Source organism: Mustela erminea, chromosome 19 (genome assembly GCF_009829155.1).
Source record: "Mustela erminea isolate mMusErm1 chromosome 19, mMusErm1.Pri, whole genome shotgun sequence".
Taxonomy (NCBI): domain Eukaryota; kingdom Metazoa; phylum Chordata; class Mammalia; order Carnivora; family Mustelidae; genus Mustela; species Mustela erminea.
In genome coordinates, this window is record NC_045632.1 from 59,543,775 (window position 1) to 59,564,419 (window position 20,645).

At 67.6% G+C, this 20,645-nt stretch overlaps 1 protein-coding gene across 1 annotated transcript in view; it reads left to right on the plus strand.

Moving 5' to 3' along the window:
* Nucleotides 1–17,064, plus strand: part of ZFPM1 (zinc finger protein, FOG family member 1) — a 64,934-nt gene extending 47,870 nt beyond the window's left edge. Inside the window, exons 5-10 of the mRNA XM_032324942.1 lie at nt 8,298–8,400; nt 9,915–10,118; nt 12,972–13,202; nt 13,532–13,627; nt 13,703–13,849; nt 14,045–17,064. Of these exons, the coding sequence (XP_032180833.1) occupies nt 8,298–8,400; nt 9,915–10,118; nt 12,972–13,202; nt 13,532–13,627; nt 13,703–13,849; nt 14,045–15,828 (2,565 nt within the window). The 3' untranslated portion in view covers nt 15,829–17,064. The remainder of the gene's footprint in view (nt 1–8,297; nt 8,401–9,914; nt 10,119–12,971; nt 13,203–13,531; nt 13,628–13,702; nt 13,850–14,044) is intronic.
* The last annotated feature ends 3,581 nt before the right edge of the window (nt 17,065–20,645 follow it).

Here is a 20,645-nt window from a genome sequence, read left to right on the forward strand (position 1 = left end):
TCTGGCCCCGGAGTGCCTGCCCCTCTATGGGCCTGAGGTGTTGGGACTGGGAGGGTAGGAAGGAGGGGACTGCCTGGGAGCACAAAGAAGGCTTCCTGGAGGAGGTGACACAGGAATGAGTAGGGCTTCTTGGAGGAGGCCCTTAATGAATGAGTAGAAGTTGGCAAGACAGAGAAAGAGACGTGTGTTTGGAGTAGGGAGGCGACAAGGATCCCAGTGTGGGATGGATCCCAGGCCTTCGTGGGCAGGGACGAGCGAGGTGGTTTTCTGGGAGCTTGGGGACCGCGGCAGCAGAGACACTGAGGTTCAGTTCGTCCCTGGGGTTCCTTCTGGTGCCCCAGGGTCTCCACGTCCTCAGCACTTACGACCTGCCTGTGTCACTAAGAAGCCCACCCGGGCGGCGCCCTCCCACGATCGCTTCCGCAAGAGGGTCCCTCGCTTCGGGGTTAGTGCTTTCTTACGGAAGTCGGTCTGCGTCCTCTCGCACAGGTACAAAAGCTCCTTCTAAAATACACTCTGGTGAAGACAGGGCACTGGTGTCTGGGAAACGGTGGCCCAAAGCGCAGTGTGCAGTAGAACCAGAACCAGGAGGGGCTGGACGTGACGCGTATTCCAGGAACCTCTCCTCGCCCTGCGGCCCCTCGCTTGAAAGGCCAGGAGGCCCCCGGGTGGGTCCCCTCAAGCCCGGGCTCAGGCGCCCCAGACGGGCAGCCACAGCCTGGGCCATTTCTGATTCCCGATGTCGCATTCCAGTGCGACTTGACCCAGGTGCAACCTGGCTGCTGGGTGCCCCTCAGTGCCGGGCCTCCTGGTCCTCAGGCCCCAGGTGTGGGCCTCTGGTCAGCCTCCGTGTGGTTTCGGGCAGTGGCAGGGCTGCAGGGCAGGGTTCCCCCACGCAGAGAGACCGGGTGCTGCCCGAGCTGCTCCGTCTAGCTGCAGTCCAACAGAAGCCCCGTTTCTCAGCTGCAGAAACCAGGGTGCGGGGACTCGGCCTGCAGTGGTATCCACGGGGCTGGTGGGGAGCTGCCAGGGGAGTGCCCAGCTGCAGGCCCTCGGACCACCGTCCATAGTGCCCATGTGCATCAGAGTCTCTGGGCTGGGGCCTGGCTCCAGAGATCCAGGCAGTCTCCTAGGATCTAGACGTGCAGCCTGGCCGAGGCCCCCCCGGGGCCACCCACGCCGCCCATCGTGGCGGAGCACCGGGGCGGGGGACCGCGTGCTTGCCTTGGCCGTGCGGTCGGAGGCTGGCAGGACCGAGGGCTCCCACCCCGGGAGCAGGCCGGCCCCGCGGCACAGGGTCCGGCCCCGCGGCCTCCTCACTGTGGCTGTTCCACTCCCGGGCAGGGTCCTGAGCTCCTTGAGCTTCTGCTCTTGAGCCTGTGGGGCTGCAGTGGGGACACAAGGGAGCCCTGAAGGGTCCGTGGGGCCTGAGCCTGCAGACCCTCCAACGTCCCTGCGGAGGACAGGGTGGCAGAGCTGCAGCTCTTGTCTGCCAAGAGGGGAGCTGATGGCACGCCCGCCTCCCAGGGCAGGTAGATGAGACAGTGCCTGCACCGTGCTTACCACCAGCGCACAGGACGGCTGGCCCTCCTGTCCCATGGCCCAAGCAGGGAAAAATCCGCGGTGACCACAAGGCAGACTTTGGCTCCGCAGAGAGAACGGAGACTCTGGTGTTCCGAGCAGCCTCTTGAAGCAGTGAGCTCCCCATCACTGGAGGCATGTAAGCAGGAGTTGACTTTTCAGAGGGTGGGCTGTTGAGGGGCCGTCCACGGCTAGGAGGAGGAATGTGTGGGCTGAGAGCTCCCCGTCTGAGTTCTCGGAAGCACTGACGAGATAAAGGGGTGCGCCTGTGTGTGGCCTGCCCCTCTCCCCTGCTCCCGGCTCTGGGACAGGCAGGTGTCGCTCCCTGCACACACCGAGGGCGCCCTCCTCGTGCACGGCCCCGGCCTTCTCTGCCGGCGCCGTGTCCACTGCTCCCCACCACACAGAGGAGGAAGCCGAGCGTCCAGCAGGCTGAGTGACTCGGTGACGGTGCCAGAATCAAGCAGCAGACGGGGGCTCTGCGCTGAGACCGCCGCGGCCCCGCAAGGACAGGGCTGACCCGGCCCCAGGGTCTTGGCCACGTCCCCACCCCGCCCTCCTCTCTGAGGGCTTTGTCCTCCTTGGGCCCGGGGTGCAGGTCAGCCCGGGGGACTTGGCACAAGGTTGGAGGCGCCCCCCCGGCGGGGAGATGATGTCCACGGGGAGGGAGAGGCCAGTGCCAGGGAAGCCGTGGGCTTTGAGGCTCTGGCCGAGGAGCGGAGGGAGGAAGGAGCCTCGCCTGCTCGTCCCGCAGCTTTATCTCCACAGAACTAAACCCTTGATTAACCCTTATCTCCCCAGCAGGCGCTATCTGCGCGTCGGCGCCGAGTGTCCAGACACACCGTACACGATGATTGATTTCTTAAAGATACGCGCGCCTTTCCGATACTTCATTTATTGTCTAAATATTTTTGCTAACGTTTCAGCAAGCCCCTTATCGAGCTCAGCGGATGGGTCCCGCTTGTCTCCCCCGGCACCTCCCAGCCCAGATCGTCCGATCGGCCGCCAGGCGGTGTGCCGGAGCTGTTCACAGAAGGGCTCCGACAGTGGGGCGGCCCTTCCTTGCTGACTTCCTTAGCCCCGGAGCTACTTGCCGATGGGAGTGGGATGGGGGTGGCTCTCCTGTCCCCCTAACCCCACACACACGAGACTGTGGGGGTGGGAACCCCAGAAGTACACAGAGCGAGTGCACCCCCAGAAGTACACAGAGCGAGTGACCACCTGGCAGGGGTCAGGTCCAGAGTGAGTCGTCCACCAGCTTGCTCTGTGACCTTGGGCAGGTCCCTCCCTGGTCGAGCGGTAGCTTCCACTTCCCAGGGTCAGAAACCCAGCGCCTCTGAGATATGCAGTCATGTACCCCAGAAATATTCAGAATAGTTGGGTGGATGGATGGACAGACGGGTGGATGGATGGACAGACGGACGGACAGATGGACGGGTGGATGGATGGACGGATGGACGGACAGATGGACGGGTGGATGGATGGACGGACGGACAGATGGACGGGTGGATGGATGGACAGATGGACGGGTGGATGGATGGACGGACAGACAGATGGACGGGTGGGTGGATGGATGGACAGACAGATGGACGGGTGGATGGATGGATGGACGGACAGATGGACGGGTGATGGATGGACGGACAGATGGACGGGTGGGTGGATGGACGGACAGACAGATGGACGGGTGGATGGATGGACGGATGGACGGACAGATGGACAGGTGATGGATGGATGGATGGACGGACAGATGGACGGGTGGATGGATGGACGGACGGACAGATGGACAGTGGATGGATGGACGGATGGACAGATGGATGGGTGGGTGGATGGACGGACGGACAGATGGACGGGTGGATGGATGGACGGATGGACAGATGGACGGGTGGATGGATGGATGGAAAAATTAATGAACAAAGGAGCAAATGAATGAATGAGCAAACTCTCACGCTGAGCCTGGCCCACAGTGGCTCGACCCATCTGTCTGTCCAGTAGTCCCCCCAGGGCTTACCCACTGCAGCCATGAGGCCACCGTGACATCACAGAGCTGGCAGCAGGGGTCGTGGGTGCAGGAGGGCGGCAGGTCCGCTGAGGAGAAGGCCTTTCCAGAGTGGTTGGAACGAGCCGGCTGGGCCGTGCGGGGCCACGCGTCCTCACGCGGGGATCGGCCCAGAGCGCCCTCGCGCGGGCCTCACTCATCCGGCAGCTGGAGATGGCAGTGCCGCCGGGCATGAGGGGCCCCACCGGCTCGGAGCGGCCCTCGTGCGGGAAGCCCTGAGGCTGGGCACTGGGGGGCACTGCCCAGCAGAGTCCAGTCTCCTCGCAGGACCACCCGCCTCTGCCCCCTGCCCCTCTGCCCCTCTGCCCAGTCAGGACACGCGTGGCTAGACTCAGGACGCTGGGTAAGCCGGAGGGCGTCACCTGGACTGTCCCCAGTTTGATCCCATCGGCTAAGACCTTTTTCCAAATAAGGCCACGTCCACAGCTCCGGGTAGGCCTGTCCTTGGGGGCACGTCCAGCTGCTGCACGGAGCGGGCACGCGCAGAGCCGGGTCCAGCCCGGGTAGGCCCCTGTTGTCCACTGGGCAGCCGGCGCCTGAGGAGGCAGACGGTCAGGCTTGGCCCGAGCGCCGGAGCAGCGAGGAGGGCGGTGCGGGGTGCTCTGAGGCGGACGGCCTGCCGCTGGCTCTCTGGGTCCCTGATCCCTCCCCCACGCCTCAGCCTCTCTGCCTGCAGCTGGAGGAGAGGGTCTGGGAGCGGCTGTGGGCGCAAAGGGTCCACTCAGACCGGCCCCCTGGAGGCCCAGGAGGAAGAACTGCCTGGTCTTGGGGACCACGGGACACCCCCCGCCGCACGGGGAAGACCTGAGCTGAGCGGTGGGTAGGAGAAGGCTCTCCTTGTGCGGCCAGGACCGCCGTGGACACCAGACCCGCCCTCCCAGCTGGCTCCATCCCTGAGCCCAAGGGCCACCCGAGGAAGAGGGCTGGCGGCCACCAGGAGCTGTCCCCACAGCCCCCGTCCCACCCCGCCGCGTGCTCGGCTCAGCCTGTGTCTCCAGCACGTTCTGCCTCCAGCCTTCGCTGGTGGTCTCTCGTCAGCCTGGGAGATCAGGCCGGCACGTTCTGCTCCTGGCGCCCCACACCAGGCTCTCACCAGGCTCTGGGGGACTGTTCGACCGGAGGGCAGGTGGGTGGGCGGGGCAGGAAGGTAGAGGGCTGAGTGGAGGGACGGACGGACGGACGGACGGGTGGAGGAGGGGGAATGGAGGTAGATGGATGGAAGGAAGCCACGACCACGCAGACCCCACTTCTAGTCCCACGCACACGGCCCCTGCCTGCGGCCCCGGCATCACACGACTCTGCGCCTCAGTCCTCGCCGGCGAAAGAGTGGGTTCTCCGCAGAGTCTGGGGGAGAGGAAGAGCCAAGGACAGAAAGGCAGGGGCCTCTGGGAGGGCGAGCAGGGCCCCATCAGAACCCTGACCTCCCATGAGCGTGCCCCGCAGTGGCCCGGGGGAGGCCTGGGCCGCCCCACTGGCCTTCTGCAGGGCACTGTGGCTCACCGGGCTGAGCTACCCCCTTCCCCCGCCCGAACGGAGCTCCTGCCTCCCTTAACCCCGTGATGCTGCTTTACGAGGTGGCCAGCGAGGTTTGGGAACGGCCCCGATAAAGTCACAGCGGATGGGGCAGAGATAGAGTTTCCGATGGTTATCGGCAGACACGGAGTCCAGACACTGACCTCCTTGTTGGGGGAAACAAGGAGTGATCTCAGCCGCACCGGGGAACTTCGAGTGTCCGCGCATTAGCTCGGGGGGCTGGGTGGGGCGGTCCTGGGGCCGTCCTGGGGCCAGGAGGAACGGGCGCAACGCCACGGGGCTGCAGGCTGGGCGGGCGAGGGGGCGTCTTCCTGAACCCGGACACGGCCTGTCCAGGGTGAGCGGGACCCGGATGGGACCCGGGGGGCGCCTTGGAGGGAAGGTGGCCGGCAGCACGGGCCAGGCAGGGGAGTGACAGCACCGGCCAGCCATGCACCCCACATCCCTGCTCACGGGCAGCGCAGCGTCCACCGGGAAGAGAGCCTGCCTCTGCCCAACGCCCTCGGCCGCCAGAGAAAGGGGCTTCTGTAACCAGGCTGCTCGGAACGGGGGGTGGGGGGGATGGAGAAGACCCAACCCGGGCAGCCGGGCTGCCGCGTTAGAACCTCCCCAGGGTGGCGGCCGCGCAGCCCCAGGACGCGTGCGCAGGCCTGGCAGAGAGGCCAGGGAAGGTGGTGTCCCCAGGCCGCCCCCGTTCAGGCGGGGGGCCCCGGCGTTGAGAGGTCACGGGCCGCGTCAGGCAGCCCCAGATGCCCCGGCCGTTCCGCCCCCAGCCCCGGTCCTCCCGGCCCACCTGCCGCCGCCGCCGACAGGCAGGGACCCCGGCGCCGCCGCCTTCGCTCCGGCGGGCCGCGGGAGCTGGGCGGTGCAGAGTCAGCAGCCCCCGTTTCCATCAAGCCGGAGCACACAGCCCCTGCACACAGCCCCTGCGGGTGATAAGCATTAACCCTACCGGGAGGCTGTCAGTCTCAGTTTGAGGGTTAGAAATATTGGAACGAATAATTAGATTTCATATCGTTACCACAGCGCCAATCGGAGAATCAGGCAGATTAATTTTTTTCACCCTCCTCTGCTCATTAATATTCATTAGAGACTCAGGATGCCCGGCCCCGCCCTGCTGCGAGCTGCTGGCCCTGTCAGCGCAGCCGGGACGTGGGAGCCGCCGGTCACCCACCACAGCGGCAGCCTCACCCGGCCGCTCCCCAGCCCCCTGGCTGTGGCCCCTCTGAGCCGGCGGGACCCCCAGCTGGCGTCCTGCTCCGCAGCTGTGGGGTCCCCAGCTGTCTGCGAAAAGCAGGGTGGTGCCCAGAGCCGCTCTGTGATGGAGATGCTCTCCCCGGGGTTGGCCTGTGGCCACCGCGGACCTGGGGCCCCAGTGGACCTCAGCCTTCTGGGCCCAAATGCGCAGCCCTTGCCTTCTGTGTCCTGCCGGCCACAGGGCGGGGGGGGGGGGGGGTCCTGTCTTCTGTGCTGGTTGCACACAGGTGGGCATGGCTGGAAAGGAGGGTGTCACGCAGCTCGGTGCTTCCTGATGCCCTGGCAGGGCTGAGAAGCAGCCTTGACCACCCAGCCCCACTGTTGGGAGCCGTGGCAGGACGGTGGCAGGTCTGTGACAAGCACCGGCCTTGGGTCACAGCTCCGAGGAGGAGCGCCGCCTCTGTGCAGAGGGCAGGCATGGGTGCAGACTGCTTCTGCCTCCATGGCCAGGCCACACCCCACTGGCCACGCTGCCCCAGCCTCATTGGGAGTTTCCGCAGGAGTGCTCAGCTTGGGGGCCTGCGTCTGCCACCGGGGTGGGGGAGGTGCGGGCAGAGTGGACGGGGTGCCACGCCTGGACTGGACCCCAGAGCCCAGGGAAGTACCTGCGCTTGTGCCTCGCAGGGAGGTGCCCTGAATCTGAGGATACTGTCCCACCGTGGGGGTGTCCCAGCCGGCGGCTGCGTGGGCCCCTGGGGTGCACAGAACCACCCAGCCTGGGAGGCAGCGTTTCCAGGCGAGACTGGTTTTCCAGTACGCGGTCCCTGTGCACCACTTCTGAATAAAATGCACTTGTTTGCATAAAACAAATGTACCCCAAAGTGGGTGCGTGCCCACAGTGCCTGGGGGCGGAGCTTGGGCTCCCCTGTTCAGAGAAGCCAGCCCAGTCCCAGGTCCGGCACCGGGGCAGAGGGCCCGGCTGTGGCAGCAGTCACCCCGACCTCCTAGGGAAAAGCAAGGCCAGGGTTCGGTCCCTCCTGGAGCCTTCCCCAGACCGGTGCTGGTCTCCTCACCCCACTGCGGGACCGGGCTGTGGAGCGGGACCGCAGGCAGCCCTCCCTCCCCAGCACCAGGCTCCGTATACCTCCTCTCCTGCTGGGGTGGCCCTGGGTGTCAACAATCAAGGACCCCCCCTACCCCCCCACTCTGCAGGCCCCGGCAGCAGCCTCATGGGCTGAGCCCAGAGCACTCTTGTCTTTCAGGCTTGTAGACCGAGCCAGGGAGAGGACAAGGCTGGGCGAGGTGGTACTGGGGTGAGCCTCGCTCCCGTTTCCCCCACCTCCCCACCCTGTCCTCGAGGTGGGAGAAGGACTAAGCCCACACAGGAATGTCCGTCTCTGGGAGCCTCAGGGAGGCTGAGCCGGCCTCAGCATGGGGACCTCGGCTCTGGGCCCAGGAGGATGTTCTAGTGTCTGCCGTGTGCTGGCCTCAGGACAGAGAGGCCTGCTGTGCCCTGCAGCAGGTGGGGAACGCGCCGCGCCTCGGGGAGGACAGAGGAGCCCCCTCTAAGGAGACATTAACGCCCCTCGGCCTCAGCTCACGGACCTAGCTCACTGTGGGGGCCTGCATGGGAGCAGCCCGTGCTCACTCCGGCCCATGCCCCCACAGGCTGCCCCGTTGCACTCCGCAGCCGGCCCGAGCAGGGAGGCAGGGCGAGAGCCCAGATCTGGGTGCGAACCCCCTCTCCGCCGCTCCCTGGGCCGCGGTTTCTAAGCAAGCCCAATGCCCCGGGCATGGAGGGGGCCGGCTGCTGGCTGCGTTGGTGGGAGGCCTCCCTGCCACGGGGCTCAGCCTCTTCCCTCGGCGCCGTGCAGGACCCCCGGGCGGGCTCTTCCCATGTCTGTCCTTGACGAGTCCTTCCTCTCCCCAGGGCCCTGCCCGGACGCTGCTGCTGGAGGACGAGCACTGCTGGCTGCAGTCGCTGCCCCAGGCCCTGACCCAGGCCGAAGCCAACGCGGAGATCTACAGGAAGGGTTGGTATCATGGCACTTCCCTCGCGGCCTTCCGGCAGGTGGGGGTCACTCAGCTGGCCCTTAAAGGGACAGCAGCCTGCTGGCCCCAGCAGAGTAGGTGAGCTAGGGCCAGGCCTTGGGGCCTCCTGATGGAGGAGGTCAGCCCCAGGATCGCAGGGGGCTGGCATGCTGCGGCTCTCCCCGGGTCTCTAGCAGACCGCCAGGGTCAGCAGAGAATCCCAGGCCCCAGGGGCCGAGTGCATGCTAGACCACGGTCCTGTGCAGTCCACCGGGCTCCAGGAAGGGCAGGAGGGCCACATTCAGACCCAGCCACGTGAGGCCGGACCACATCCCCTGGCCTTCGCGGGCCTGTTTCTGCCCTTGCCCCCCACCCCGTACCTTCTAGAAGGAGTGACTCGGGAGGGAGGGAAGGACGACCCCCCCCGACACACACACACTGTTCGGTTCCGGGAGCTCAGGCGCCTCAGATGTGAGGCGGGGGCTCCCTCCCCAAGGGGATGACGTCAGGACAGAACAGGACAGTTTCTGCAGCCACGCCAGGTTGGGCCAGCACAGCCGTCGGGAGGGTGTGTGCCCTGCGACCACAGGAGGTGACCTCGTTCCCCTGTGGGGGGCTCTGCTTTGCTGGAATGTTTCTGGGGCGGGGGAGCACGGCCACGTTGCGTCCCCGCACGCGGTACATCCGCGGCTCCCAGAGGAGACAAGCTCTGTCCCATGGGCAGCTCTCATTTCCGGAGGGAGCCAGAGGCCGTCCGGGGTAGGCCAGGGGCACATGCCCAGCCCGGCGGGCCTTAACGGGCAGCCCCCTCTTCGGCTCAGTTCCCCCCAGGAGCCTCCTTGGCTTGCTGGAGGTGGAGTGTGGGAACCTGGGCCACACTCCACTTCTCTGTCCCCTGCAAGGACCCCAGCCCCCACCCATGACGGGGTGCTGGGACGTGCCGTCAGCCCTGGGTGTGTTAACCCGGCCAGGACGCAGGCCAGTTAGTGCTGCGTGGCCTGCCCCTTCCCGCCCCGGTCAGCAGGGCTCCAGCCCCTGTCCGCCAGGCAGGACAAGGTCCTCACAGAGGACAGGCGTGAGTTTGGGCTGGGAGGTGGGGGGCAGGGGTGCAGCTCCGGGTGCGGGGTTCCTGGTGGCCTCAAGCCCAAGCAGGCGAGTGCCTGGGAGGTTGGCTGGAGCTGCCCCCTGCCGGCCACCACAGGAACGACCGCTCTCAGGGGAGCAGTGGGGAGGGGAGGGCCCGCCGGGCACCCGGCTCTGTTGTCTGTCCCCCAGGCCACCGCTCTCCTGGACACCAGGGCAGCCGTGTGGGCGCCCCTCGGGGCCCCCCATGAAGCGGTCGCTCCTATAGGCAGGATGGTCATTACAGAGACGGGCCTGACCCAGCCGTGGGCCTGGCTCCATCCCCGCCTGCATTCAGAACCCTGGTCTCCAGGAGAGGGCCACGCAGAGGGGCTCAGAACGGGCGGGTGAGCCGCCTGCAGCCCTCCAGTCACCAAGGCTTTCACCCCCACAGATGAGGCCCTCTGGTGCAGACTCACCAAGCCGGTGCCCGCCGGCGGACAGCTGAGCGTGCTGCTCATGGCGGCTGAGCCCGGGGCCCCCCCCAGCCACGCTGTGAAGACGCCAGCAGAGCCCGGGGGCCCGGCCCCCGCCGACATCCAGCTCCTGCCGCAGCAGGCCGGCATGGCGTCCATCCTGGCCACAGCGGTCATCAACAGTGAGTACACGACGTGCGCGCCCTGGGCTCTGGGGCTGAGCACTGGGACCTGAGCGGCGGAGGCCATGCTGCAGCCGATGAGTGTGGGAGACGGGCAGGCCCCAGGGGCCGTCCCCACAGGGTCCCCGGGCCGCACCTGCTCTCCCCCTGCAGCTGGGCAAGGAGCGGGTTACGTGTCCATGGTGGGGTGCTGTGCAGCAGCCTGGCTCCCAGCCAGCAGAGGCCAGGACCGTGTCCACTCGCCCGTGTCCACTACAGGGCCCGGCCTCCCCTGGGTAGAGCCACGCCGGGGGAACACCTGGGTGGGAGACTCGCTTGCTCCCTGTGGGGTGCTCGGGGTCGGACCGCGGCTGCGCACAGAGTAGGGCTTCCTCTGTGCGCCACACACACCAACCAAGGGGTTCAGGCTCCAGGGTTGCCCGGCCGGCCCCCCACATGGCGCAGCTCACGACATGGGTGCACGATCAGAGGATGGCAGTGGCCAACTTTTTTCTGAGCGCTTGGGCCCGAGCCAGCAACGTGGTTCTACCAGCGTGGTGCCAGGCGAGGGCCCACATTTCCTCTGGGAGCCACGGGCACTCCGGCCGGGTCTGCTCCCGCAGCCGAGATCCCCGGGCCATGAGGGGTGGCAAAGGCAGGGCTGCAGGACGGGAAAGAAGAGATGTTGAAGCCCCACACGAGGCGGGCTTGCAGCACAGGCTGGACGGGGACCTGCCGTGGCTCGCACGGAGCACCATGGCCCCCACCAAAGGGGAGCCCCGGAGGCGGCACCTGAGGGCAGTGGGGGTGTGCGGCGTCCTGGCTGTGGAGACACCCAGGGCAGAGAAAGGACCACAGAGCTGAGTGGGCAGGAGGGAGGGTGTGGAGGGGACGTGGCTTGCGTCGCTCAGACTCGGGCGATGCCCATGTGCATCTGTGACTGGTGGAAATGACGTGGGGGGAGGCACGAGCCGCAGGTGGATATTCACCCCCAGAGCCTTCCAGGGAGAGCACGGGTCCTCTGGGGGGACTGGGCGCAGGGGACCGAGGGGCTGCTGAGCAGGCAGAACCCATCTAGACACCGAGGTTGCAGGGAGGGAGACAGGAAGGGGCTCTCCGGGCCCGGGACATCCAGCTCACCACAGCCGCCAGGAGCAATGCCCAGAGTGACCCAGCAAGGTCCGTCCAGTCCCCAGCACTGAGCCAGCCTCACCCCCGCCGGCCCCATCCTCTGTCCTGGCTGCTCGGAGGGGGCCAAGGGAGTCCAAGGTGCTGGGACGGCTTCCCCCGCTTGGGTCTGACGCTTTGGTGTCCACATGTCACCCAGAAACAGCAGGACCGTTGCCATCATGGGCTACACCCCTTACGCGCCCTACTCCCTTCCCCCCAGCACCCGCCTCTGCCTCGAGCGCTAGAAAAGCTTCCGTACAGAGTCCACCATACCTGGTTTAAGTCAGACCCAACCTTCCTGGGCCTCTGTCTTCTCACCGGTGCAGTGAGATCGTAGTAACACAGGTGTCCGCGCAGGTCGCCCGCATGCACCAGCGGGACTCGGCCCTGGTCAGCCCTGGGGCAGGGGGACCATGAATGTCCTCGCTAAACCTCAGGCCTACGTCCAGGGCTCGAGCGGGCATCTGAGGCCCTGCCCCTCTCCCCACCCACAGCCAGCAGCACCCTTCCCAGCCCCAGCCCCAGCCCCACAGGGACAGAAACAAACCCACCAGGTGCTTTCAGGCTACAGTTCGAGCTCAGCGCCTCAGCCAATGAACAGAGCTGCCCTGAGGCCCCCAAATCAGAGGAACACGAGAGGGAGGAGGAGGGTCCCCTCTGCCGTAACTGGGGACCCGGGATACATCTGACGCCAGCGTGAGAACCGGGTCCTAAGCTGCACTAGAGCCTGGACACGTCCTAGGGCCCAGAACGAGGCCTCCGCTGCCCTGTCTTCAGCCAAGGGGCAGCGGGCCGTGGAGCTGAGACAGCTTTCCTCACCATCCGGCTAGGAGGACCCCAAGAACCACCCACGAGAAAAACCTGCCCAGCTGGGAAAACCCCGCACCCCTGCCACCTGAGCTCCTACAAACCGAAGTCACAGGCTTCCCGTCTGAGATAAACGTGCAGAATTAAGCAGTCCTGACCCATCGGTAGCGGATGTGAAACCATGGGGTGGGGTGGAGAGTTAAGAGGGGGAGGGCTCCTCTCCCTCCGCAGCCCCCGGCCGCCCCCCCGAGGCCTCCCGGAGCCATGCTCTGCTCTCGTCCTCTTGCCCACGGGCGTGACGGGTGTCCGCACCTGGCCCCTCGGACAGGCTCCCCTGCGCACACTCGGGGTCTCCTCCACAGGGGCCCAGATCGCTGCCCGCCCTCCCACCTGCTCACAGCCCTCCAGCCCCGGCAGGGACCTGCCTGCCCTCACCGCCACGTGGCCACCCCTGCCGGGTCACACGCGCCGGGTCACATGCGCAGCACGGCAGCCGTCCAGCCTCCCTCCATCGGGGGTCTGTGGGCACGGCCACACCCCTCCCTCTGGCCCCCACAGAGGCTCTGGCTTCTTTCTGTGGGGGGGCTCACTGCTGGGAGGCAGCATGGGGGCCGGCCTGCGGGGGCGTTACTCAAAGACCCCCATCCATGCGGTCCGACGGCATCCTGGAGAGCGAGAGAAAGAGAACCCGAGTTCTCAAGGGACAGACCGTGAGCAGCAGTGACCAGGAAGGAGGGCCCCCGCCCCCCCGCCATTCCTGCATCTCACTTCTCGGGATGTCAGAGGCCATGCAAAGCCATCTGCTTCTGGAGGCTCACTGCCTGGCCTTGAGCTGTGGGCAGCCCCCCGCTACGGTGCGGGGGCCCCCTCAGCCTGCGCCCGCCTCTCCCCCGACAGAAGACGTCTTCCCCTGCAAAGACTGTGGCATCTGGTACCGCAGCGAGAGGAACCTCCAAGCCCACCTGCTGTACTACTGTGCCAGCCGCCAGAGCACTGGTGCTGCGGCCGCAGCCGCCGACGACAAGCCCAAGGAGACCTACCCCAACGAGCGCGTCTGCCCCTTTCCCCAGTGCCGCAAGAGCTGTCCCAGCGCCAGCTCCCTGGAGATCCACATGCGCAGCCACAGCGGTGAGCCCCTCCCCAGGACCCCCGCTGTCTGCAGCTGGGCGTGTGTGCCCCCCCAAGCAATGCATTTCTGTCCCCTCCAGCCCCCAGCTGCCCGCCCTGCCACAGACAGGCCTGTGTGGCCCTCCCACCGCACCCCAGTGCTCCTGCAGCACATGGCCCACTTGTGCTTATCAGAAGGGTCAGCTCGGGGCCGGGCCCTTGCCGCAGTCCCAGGACACAAGGGGCAGAGAAGACAGAGTTCACACAGACACCCCCCCCCCGCCCCATGTCACAGGTCCTTGGCCGGCTGGGCTCCAGGAGCCCACCCCTCACTCAGCCCTGTGTTCCAGGAGAACGGCCCTTCATCTGTCTGATCTGCCTGTCGGCCTTTACCACCAAGGCCAACTGTGAGAGGCACCTGAAGGTGCACACAGACACGCTGAGCGGTAGGTGGGGGCCGGGAAGGGGCCGGGGGTGGGGGGCACCTGCCCCAGGGCTCTGACAGCACAGCCTGCCTGCAGGTGTCTGCCACAGCTGTGGCTTCATCTCCACCACAAGGGACATCCTCTACAGCCACCTGGTGACCAACCACATGGTCTGCCAGCCGGGGTCCAAGGCTGAGATCTACTCACCAGGGGCCGGGCACCCCGCTGCCAAGCTCCCCCCAGGTGAGGCCCTGGGCTCCCCATGAGGACTGGGCAGGGATGGGGCTGGTCCATGGCCGCCAGGGGTGAATGTCAATCTTGGCCCTCCACCACCTCTGCCCAGTCCAGCTGTCCCTTTCCCGCCCTCCCCCTCCTCAGGTCTGGCCCAGGGAGGTCCTGCTCCAGCCCTGAAGTGTGGCCCCTGGGGTCTCCCTGCAGACAGTCTGGCCAGCTTCCAGCAGCCCACGGCCCTGCACGGCCCCCTGGCTTCTACCGACGTAGGTCTGGCGCCCACCCCATCGCCAGGACTGGACAGGAAGGCCCCGGTGGAGACCACCAATGGAGAGGCCAGAGCCACCCCCCAGAACGGGGGCAGCAGCGAGCCCCCGGCAGCGCCCCGGACCATCAAGACCGAGGTTACCACGGAAGAGCCCGAGGCGGAGCCAGGGCCTCCGGCCACATCGCGGACACCGTCCCCGCCCAGCCCCGCCGCAGCCAGGGTGAAGGCCGAGCTGTCCAGCCCCACGCCGGACTGCAGCCCCGGCCCGGGCGAGCTGGGGCTGGCGGCCGGCGCGCTCTTCTTGCCGCAGTTCGCCGCGGCGCCGCCGGCCTCCGAGATCCTGGCCAAGATGTCCGAGCTGGTGCACAGCCGGCTGCAGGCGGGCGCGGGGGCGCAGGCCGGGCTCTTCGCGGGGGCCCCCAAGGGCGCCACGTGCTTCGAGTGCGACATCACCTTCAACAACGTCAACAACTTCTACGTGCACAAGCGCCTCTACTGCTCCGGCCGCCGCGCGCCCGACGACGCGGCCCCCGCGCGCAGGCCCAAGGCGCCCCCGGCCCCCGCCCGCGCGCCCCCCGGCCCCCCGCCCGCAGACGCCGACGCGGGACGTGCGTCGCCTCGCACCGGGACGCGCGAGGACGAGGCGGGCGGCGCGGCCACCCCCGAGGCGGAGCCCGAGGCGGAGGGGGGCAGCCGGGGCAGCCCGAGCCCGGGCAGCGGGGCGGACGAGGACGATGACCCCCGCCGGACGCTGTGCGAGGCCTGCAACATCCACTTCAGCCGGCACGAGACCTACACGGTGCACAAGCGCTACTACTGCGCTTCGCGCCACGACCCGCCGCCGCGCCGGCCCGCGCCCGCCGGGACCCCGGGGACCCCCGCGCCCGCCGCGCCTCCCGTGCGCACGCGCAGGCGCCGCAAGCTGTACGAGCTGCACGCGGCCGGCGCGGCCCCGCCCCCCGCCGCCGGCCCCGCCCCCTTGCCGCCCGGCCCCGCCCCCGAGCCGCCCGCCGCGTCGGCGTCGTCGTCGTCGTCGTCCTCGTCGCCCCGGCCCGGAAGCGGAAGCGGCAGCGGCGGCCCCGACGCCGCCGACGGCCCGATCGACCTGAGCAAGAAGCCGCGGCGGCAGGCGGCGCTGCCCGCGGCGCTGCCCGCGCTGGCCGACTACCACGAGTGCACGGCCTGCCGCGTCAGCTTCCACAGCCTCGAGGCCTACCTGGCGCACAAGAAGTTCTCGTGCCCCGCGGCCCCGCGCCGCCTGCGCGCCGCCCCCGAGGACGCGGCCGTCGTGTGCCCCTACTGCCCGCCCGACGGGCCGGTGCGCGGCGACCTCGTGGAGCACCTCCGCCTGGCGCACGGCCTGCTGCTGGCCCAGCCCCCCGCCGGCGCCCGGACGCCCTCGCCCGCCGCCCCCCGCGACGGCCTCAACGGCCGGGAACCCCGGGAGCCGGGCCCCGGCGCGCCCGACGGCAGCCCCCGGCCCGGCCCGCCGCCGCCGCCGCCGCCGCCGCCCTCCCCGGGCCCCGACGCGGGGCCGCCGCGCCCGCCGACGCCGCCGCCGCCGCCGCCCCGCGCGGACAAGGGCGTGCAGACCCCGGGCAAGGCGGCGCCGGGCGGCCAGCGGTACTGCCGCCTGTGCAACATCCGCTTCAGCAGCCTGTCCACCTTCATCGCGCACAAGAAGTACTACTGCGCCTCGCACGCGGCCGAGCACGGGCCCTGAGCCGCCGCCACACTACAGCCGGCACCGCGGGGCTCGGCGCGCCCGGGCCGCGCCGCTTAATAAAGAGGTTCAGCCTGAGAGCGCGGCGGTGCGCGGCCTGGTTCTCTGCGCGCGGGCCCGGGGGCGGGGGACGCACCGGCCACCGCCGGGGTCGCGTGCTCAGTGGCCCCAGAGCGGAGCCGAACCCCAGTCCCCGGACGGCACAGCACATCCCGGTGGTCGCGGCCCTGCAGGCCGCTCTGGACCCGCCTGGGGCACTGGGGACCACGCCCTGACCTTCCCCGCCCTCGGCTGCCCTCCAGGGCGCTACCGGAAGCTCGCGGAGGGCCACCAGATAGCGAAGGGAAGGACTTCGGCCCGTCCAGACAGCAGGGGAGGAGGAAGCCCTGTGCTTGCCAAGGCTTGTGGGGAGGGAAGGGACACAGGCATCCCGCAGGCACCAGGGGACTCAGTGGGCAGGGAAGGGGGCACCGGGTCCCACAGCGTGCCCTGAGGCCAGCAGGAGCCAAATCCTGAGCTGGGCATACCATGGCACCTGGAGGGGCTCCGGGGCGATCTCCCACCCCAGTCTGTCCCGCTGTCCACCACAGGACCTGGGTGGCCACACCCCAGCAGAGTCCAGCCACGTTCTCACCCTGCAGCCAGCTGCCTGAGCTAGAAAGCACCCATCCGTCTTCCCAGCTCCGCCTGAAGAAGCAGAGCGTGCCCTCCCCACACCCCCACCCCCACAGCCCAGGGTCAACTTCCCGCCAGCCGCTCAGGCTCACTGTCCCAGCTCAAGGCACGTCTCTCTCCCACCCAGCCCTTATGCGGTCATGGGCCCATGTTTGGACGAGATCAGCCACAGGCCCCTGCCTGACACGCCCCTCCTGTGGGTCCCAGGACCCCAGCCTGACCAGACACCAGAGCCCGTTCTGGGGAAGTCCGTCGTGGGAGGGTCCCAGGGGAGCCGAGGTGCCCTGGCCTCTGCCACCTGAGGCCGGGGCGGAGGAAGCCCTCTGACGCGGACGCTCAGCCCTACCGCTTTGCCTTGTCCTGCACGAGCCTGCATGGAGATTTCAGGACGCCTCAGACCCCCGGATGAGAGCAGACGTCACCGATGTCCACGCATACTGTCAGTAGAAACCTAATGCAAGTGAGCTTTACTGATCACAAACTACAATAAAATATCTGAAGGGATGCTGGGAGCCTCAGGGATGGGACTCCTGATGAACCGACAGGGGCCGCAAGGGAACTGCGGGCTGTGGGAGCGGGGCACAGAGACTGAAGGGCAGGGCCGCACGCGGAAGGGCCTCGGTCCCCCTGCCTACGGGGGAGGCGCGCGGGTGCCCAGTCATCCCAAAGCCCCTTCAGGGGGCAGGAACACCCCGTGACTCCTATTCCAGCCTAGGCCTGGGTCTGGGCTGACCTCTGTCACAGGGAGGTCCTGGGCCCTGCAGCCCGTGCCCCCACCCAGGCCTCAGGAGGCCACTGGGAGGCAGCGCTACGCACCTCATTAAGGTTCCTGCTCAGGGGTCCTAGGTCACATGCCCTCCCTCTCCGACCCCAGGTTTCCCACCCCCTGCAGACCCCACCCGTGCCCATGCCACCCCCTCGAGTCCCCTCCATCTCCCCCACCCCCACACCGTCCCGGGGCAGCTCAGGCCTTGAGCCCCTCTCCAGGAAACACGGTGCTCCCTGCTCCCAGGCCACACCTCCCAAACCCGCTGCCTTTCTAAGGTTCGAGGCTCTCAGGGCCCTCCCTAGAAGCTCTCCTGAGGCAGACTCTCCCTGGGGGCACATGGGTTTTGTTGCCCCCGCATCTCTCTAGCCCAGCCCCTTCTGAGCACCGCACCCACCTGTCCCTCCGGAGCCCCGCCCTGACTTCCCCGCTTCTGCTCAGATCTGGCCGTTGCTGGCGACCTTTGCTCCTCAGCCAGTCACACATGCCGCCCTCCCCCTCCGAAGCAGCTCTGGATCGCCCCAAGCGCGCCTTCCCCTCTGCCACCCGCCTCTGGCTTCCAGGTCTGTGACCTGGCCTCCGTCCCCCCTCAGCCCCCACTTCCAAACACTATCAGTGAGTGTGAGGTTCTGCCTCTGGGGACAGCTGCCGCTTCTCCCTGCCCCGTGGCCTGGCCACCACCACGGCCACCGCAGCTCATCCCCACTGCTGTGCTCTGAGGGTGGCCTTGCGCCCTGCTTCAGGCTCTCGGGATTTCCCGCCACACAGAGGTGGCCTCTGAGCCCTGCTCACCCACCACACCGCGCGGCTCCACGCGACCCCCGCCGCCAGGGGCCGCTCCCAGGAAGGGCTGCCCTTCACAGCACGCAGCTCTCAGCTTAGGGACCTTCTCTGACCCTCCATCCTGACACCACAGCAGGAGTCACTCTGGGGACCCCTGTCTGTCACCCCTTCCCCCAGGCCCCACCTGCCTTGACCAGTGCCTCCTGCGCCCCTGGCACCTGGCAGTGGGAGGGGCACTCGGGTCACCGATGTCGAGAGGGAATGGAAGGCCATCTGGCGCCCCACCCAGGACCCTTCCGGATCCCAGTCCCGTTCGTCGCCTGCCTTCTGTTGCCCTTTGCCCTGCGCCAGCTGCATCTCCCTGGAGCCAGCTGCGACCGGGTGATGTCCAGCCACAGCTCCTGGCACACACTGCACACGGTCCACATTCAAGGTCACCACCTGGCCCCATCTCCTCCTAACCGGCCATCCCCCGTGCCCTGGTCATCGCTGTCCACCGCCCGGGACGTCCCACCGGCATCCCCATGCTGCCCGCTCCGCCAGTGTGGTGGCAGGAGAACAGGCTCTGGCAAGTCCTGCAGGTGGGCACTCCTGATGCCAGGGGCCAGCAGCGACTCGGTTCTCGAGGCCAGCAGGCCGGGTGCCGGGGAGCCTGTGGCCCTATCATGTGCGCCAGGGCTGACCCTGGTTCTCCTCCAGGCGGGGGAGGGAGAGGCTGCAGGCCAGCCGATTGGGGATGGGAGGCTTTGTGGTCCCCGCTGGGATGGAACACAGGGGAACAGAGCAGGAGCAGCCAGCAAAAGAGGGGCCCAGGCTGGGATGGGGCCATGGGTGAGGGGAGCACCAGAGAAGGCAGGCCAGGCAGTAGCAAACGCTTCAGATGCGACCCCAGGGTTACAGCCCCTGAGGGAGGGAGCAGCAGGACGAGGGGGCGGGGGCAGGACCGGCTGTCACAGGAGCGAACACCAGAGGAACACAGGCAGCCCTGGCCCCTGTCCCGGTACGTGGACACCCTCGCCAGCCAGCCTCCTGTCTGCCACCAGGGTCTCCTCTGAACCCCGGGCCCGGCCTCGCACACACGCCTGCCCTTCAGCCTCACCGGGAGCTCTCAGTGGGAGCAACCCTAGGCTTCCCTCTACTTCTCTTGCTGTTCAGCCAGAACAGCCCCTCTTGCATGGGACAGCCACCCCTCCACTCCTGGGGACAACACAGGGACTGTCCCTGAGCCTGGAAATACTCGATCCAGGCCCGGGTCCGAGGGTCTGCACGTTCATCCCTGGCAAGGCAGAAAGACCCCACAGCAGGCGCTCAGAGCTTGGTAGCCCCTTTGTTATCAGCCTAACGGGAGCCTGTATCACGCATAGGGAGAGAGAAGGGAGGGCACCCAGGTATCCCCACTTTGGGATCTGGGACGGGGTGACCAGCCTACCCCCGCCCGGGGAGCCCGTGCCTCATCCCCTCCCTGGCCCAGCACCCTGCTCCGCTTCCGCTCCGCCGTTCATCTGTCACGGGAAGGAGCCTTCAGACGTCCAGACCACACGTGAACAGAAGGGCTGGGCAGCCACCCACGAAGTCGGAAGGACACCCACCCATCCCAAAATACAATCCCCCAGAAAAACCAGAGTCCTCCCAAACCCCCAGGCACGGCTCATGGGAGCTATGAGGCATGAGAATGTGTCCCCCCCTCAATGCTTCGTGGGACTTAGGTACCTCTGCGGGCGTCGGACTCCGTGCCAGCCACCACTGTCGGGGGACGCTCAGCCCTTCGTGAGCTCCGCCCGTGGCCCGCCCACCCATGAGTGGACTTCCGGGTAAAGGCACCCTCACAGGGAGGACACGGAACCTCCCTTCCCTGACCGCTGTGTCTGCAGCGGGCTCTCTGGGCTGACCGGGCTCTCTTGGGATGGAGGGGCCCCCGCAAACCCATGTGTGGCTGTGGCCCGCAGTCTGTCACGGCCCACCGTGAGGCTGTCACACTCATCTCCTGACCAAAAGGGGCATTGTGGGTCCCACCCCTGTATGTGGTGGCACAGACCTCATGGCCGGAGCACGGGTGCCTGCGCCACCTGCTCAGTAAGGACAAAATGCCCCCGGAAGTGGCCACAGCATGGGCTCCACGCTCACGGGTCTACAGGAGCCCGCCCCAGTCCCCAGTTTGGAGGCCAACCCCGCCCTAGCATACCTGACCACAAGGGTCTGCAGAGGCCGCATAGAGTCCGGCCATCGGGGATGACCACCACACGCCTTCACAAGGTCGGAGGTCAGATCAGTGGGGGTCATTAGGGAACTAGGAAGAAGCTCGAAACGGCATGCCTACGGAGACCCGACACCCATTAAAAGCTTCGTACGGCAGGAGGGAGGAGAGGGTCTGGCTGGGTCTGTGCTCTTCCCCCCCAAGAGGTGCAGGCACGCGCCTCATTCCCGAGGACTCCAAGTGCATTACCTTGGACAACCCCCAAATCTGAGGACCATGTTTCTTAGGGACACGGTGACCCTGACCTCCCACCGGGGAGAGCAGGACCCAGATCTCTGAGTCAGAGTCAAAGAGACGCTGCACAGATCAAGGGAGGGCCACGCCCCCGGCACCTGCAGC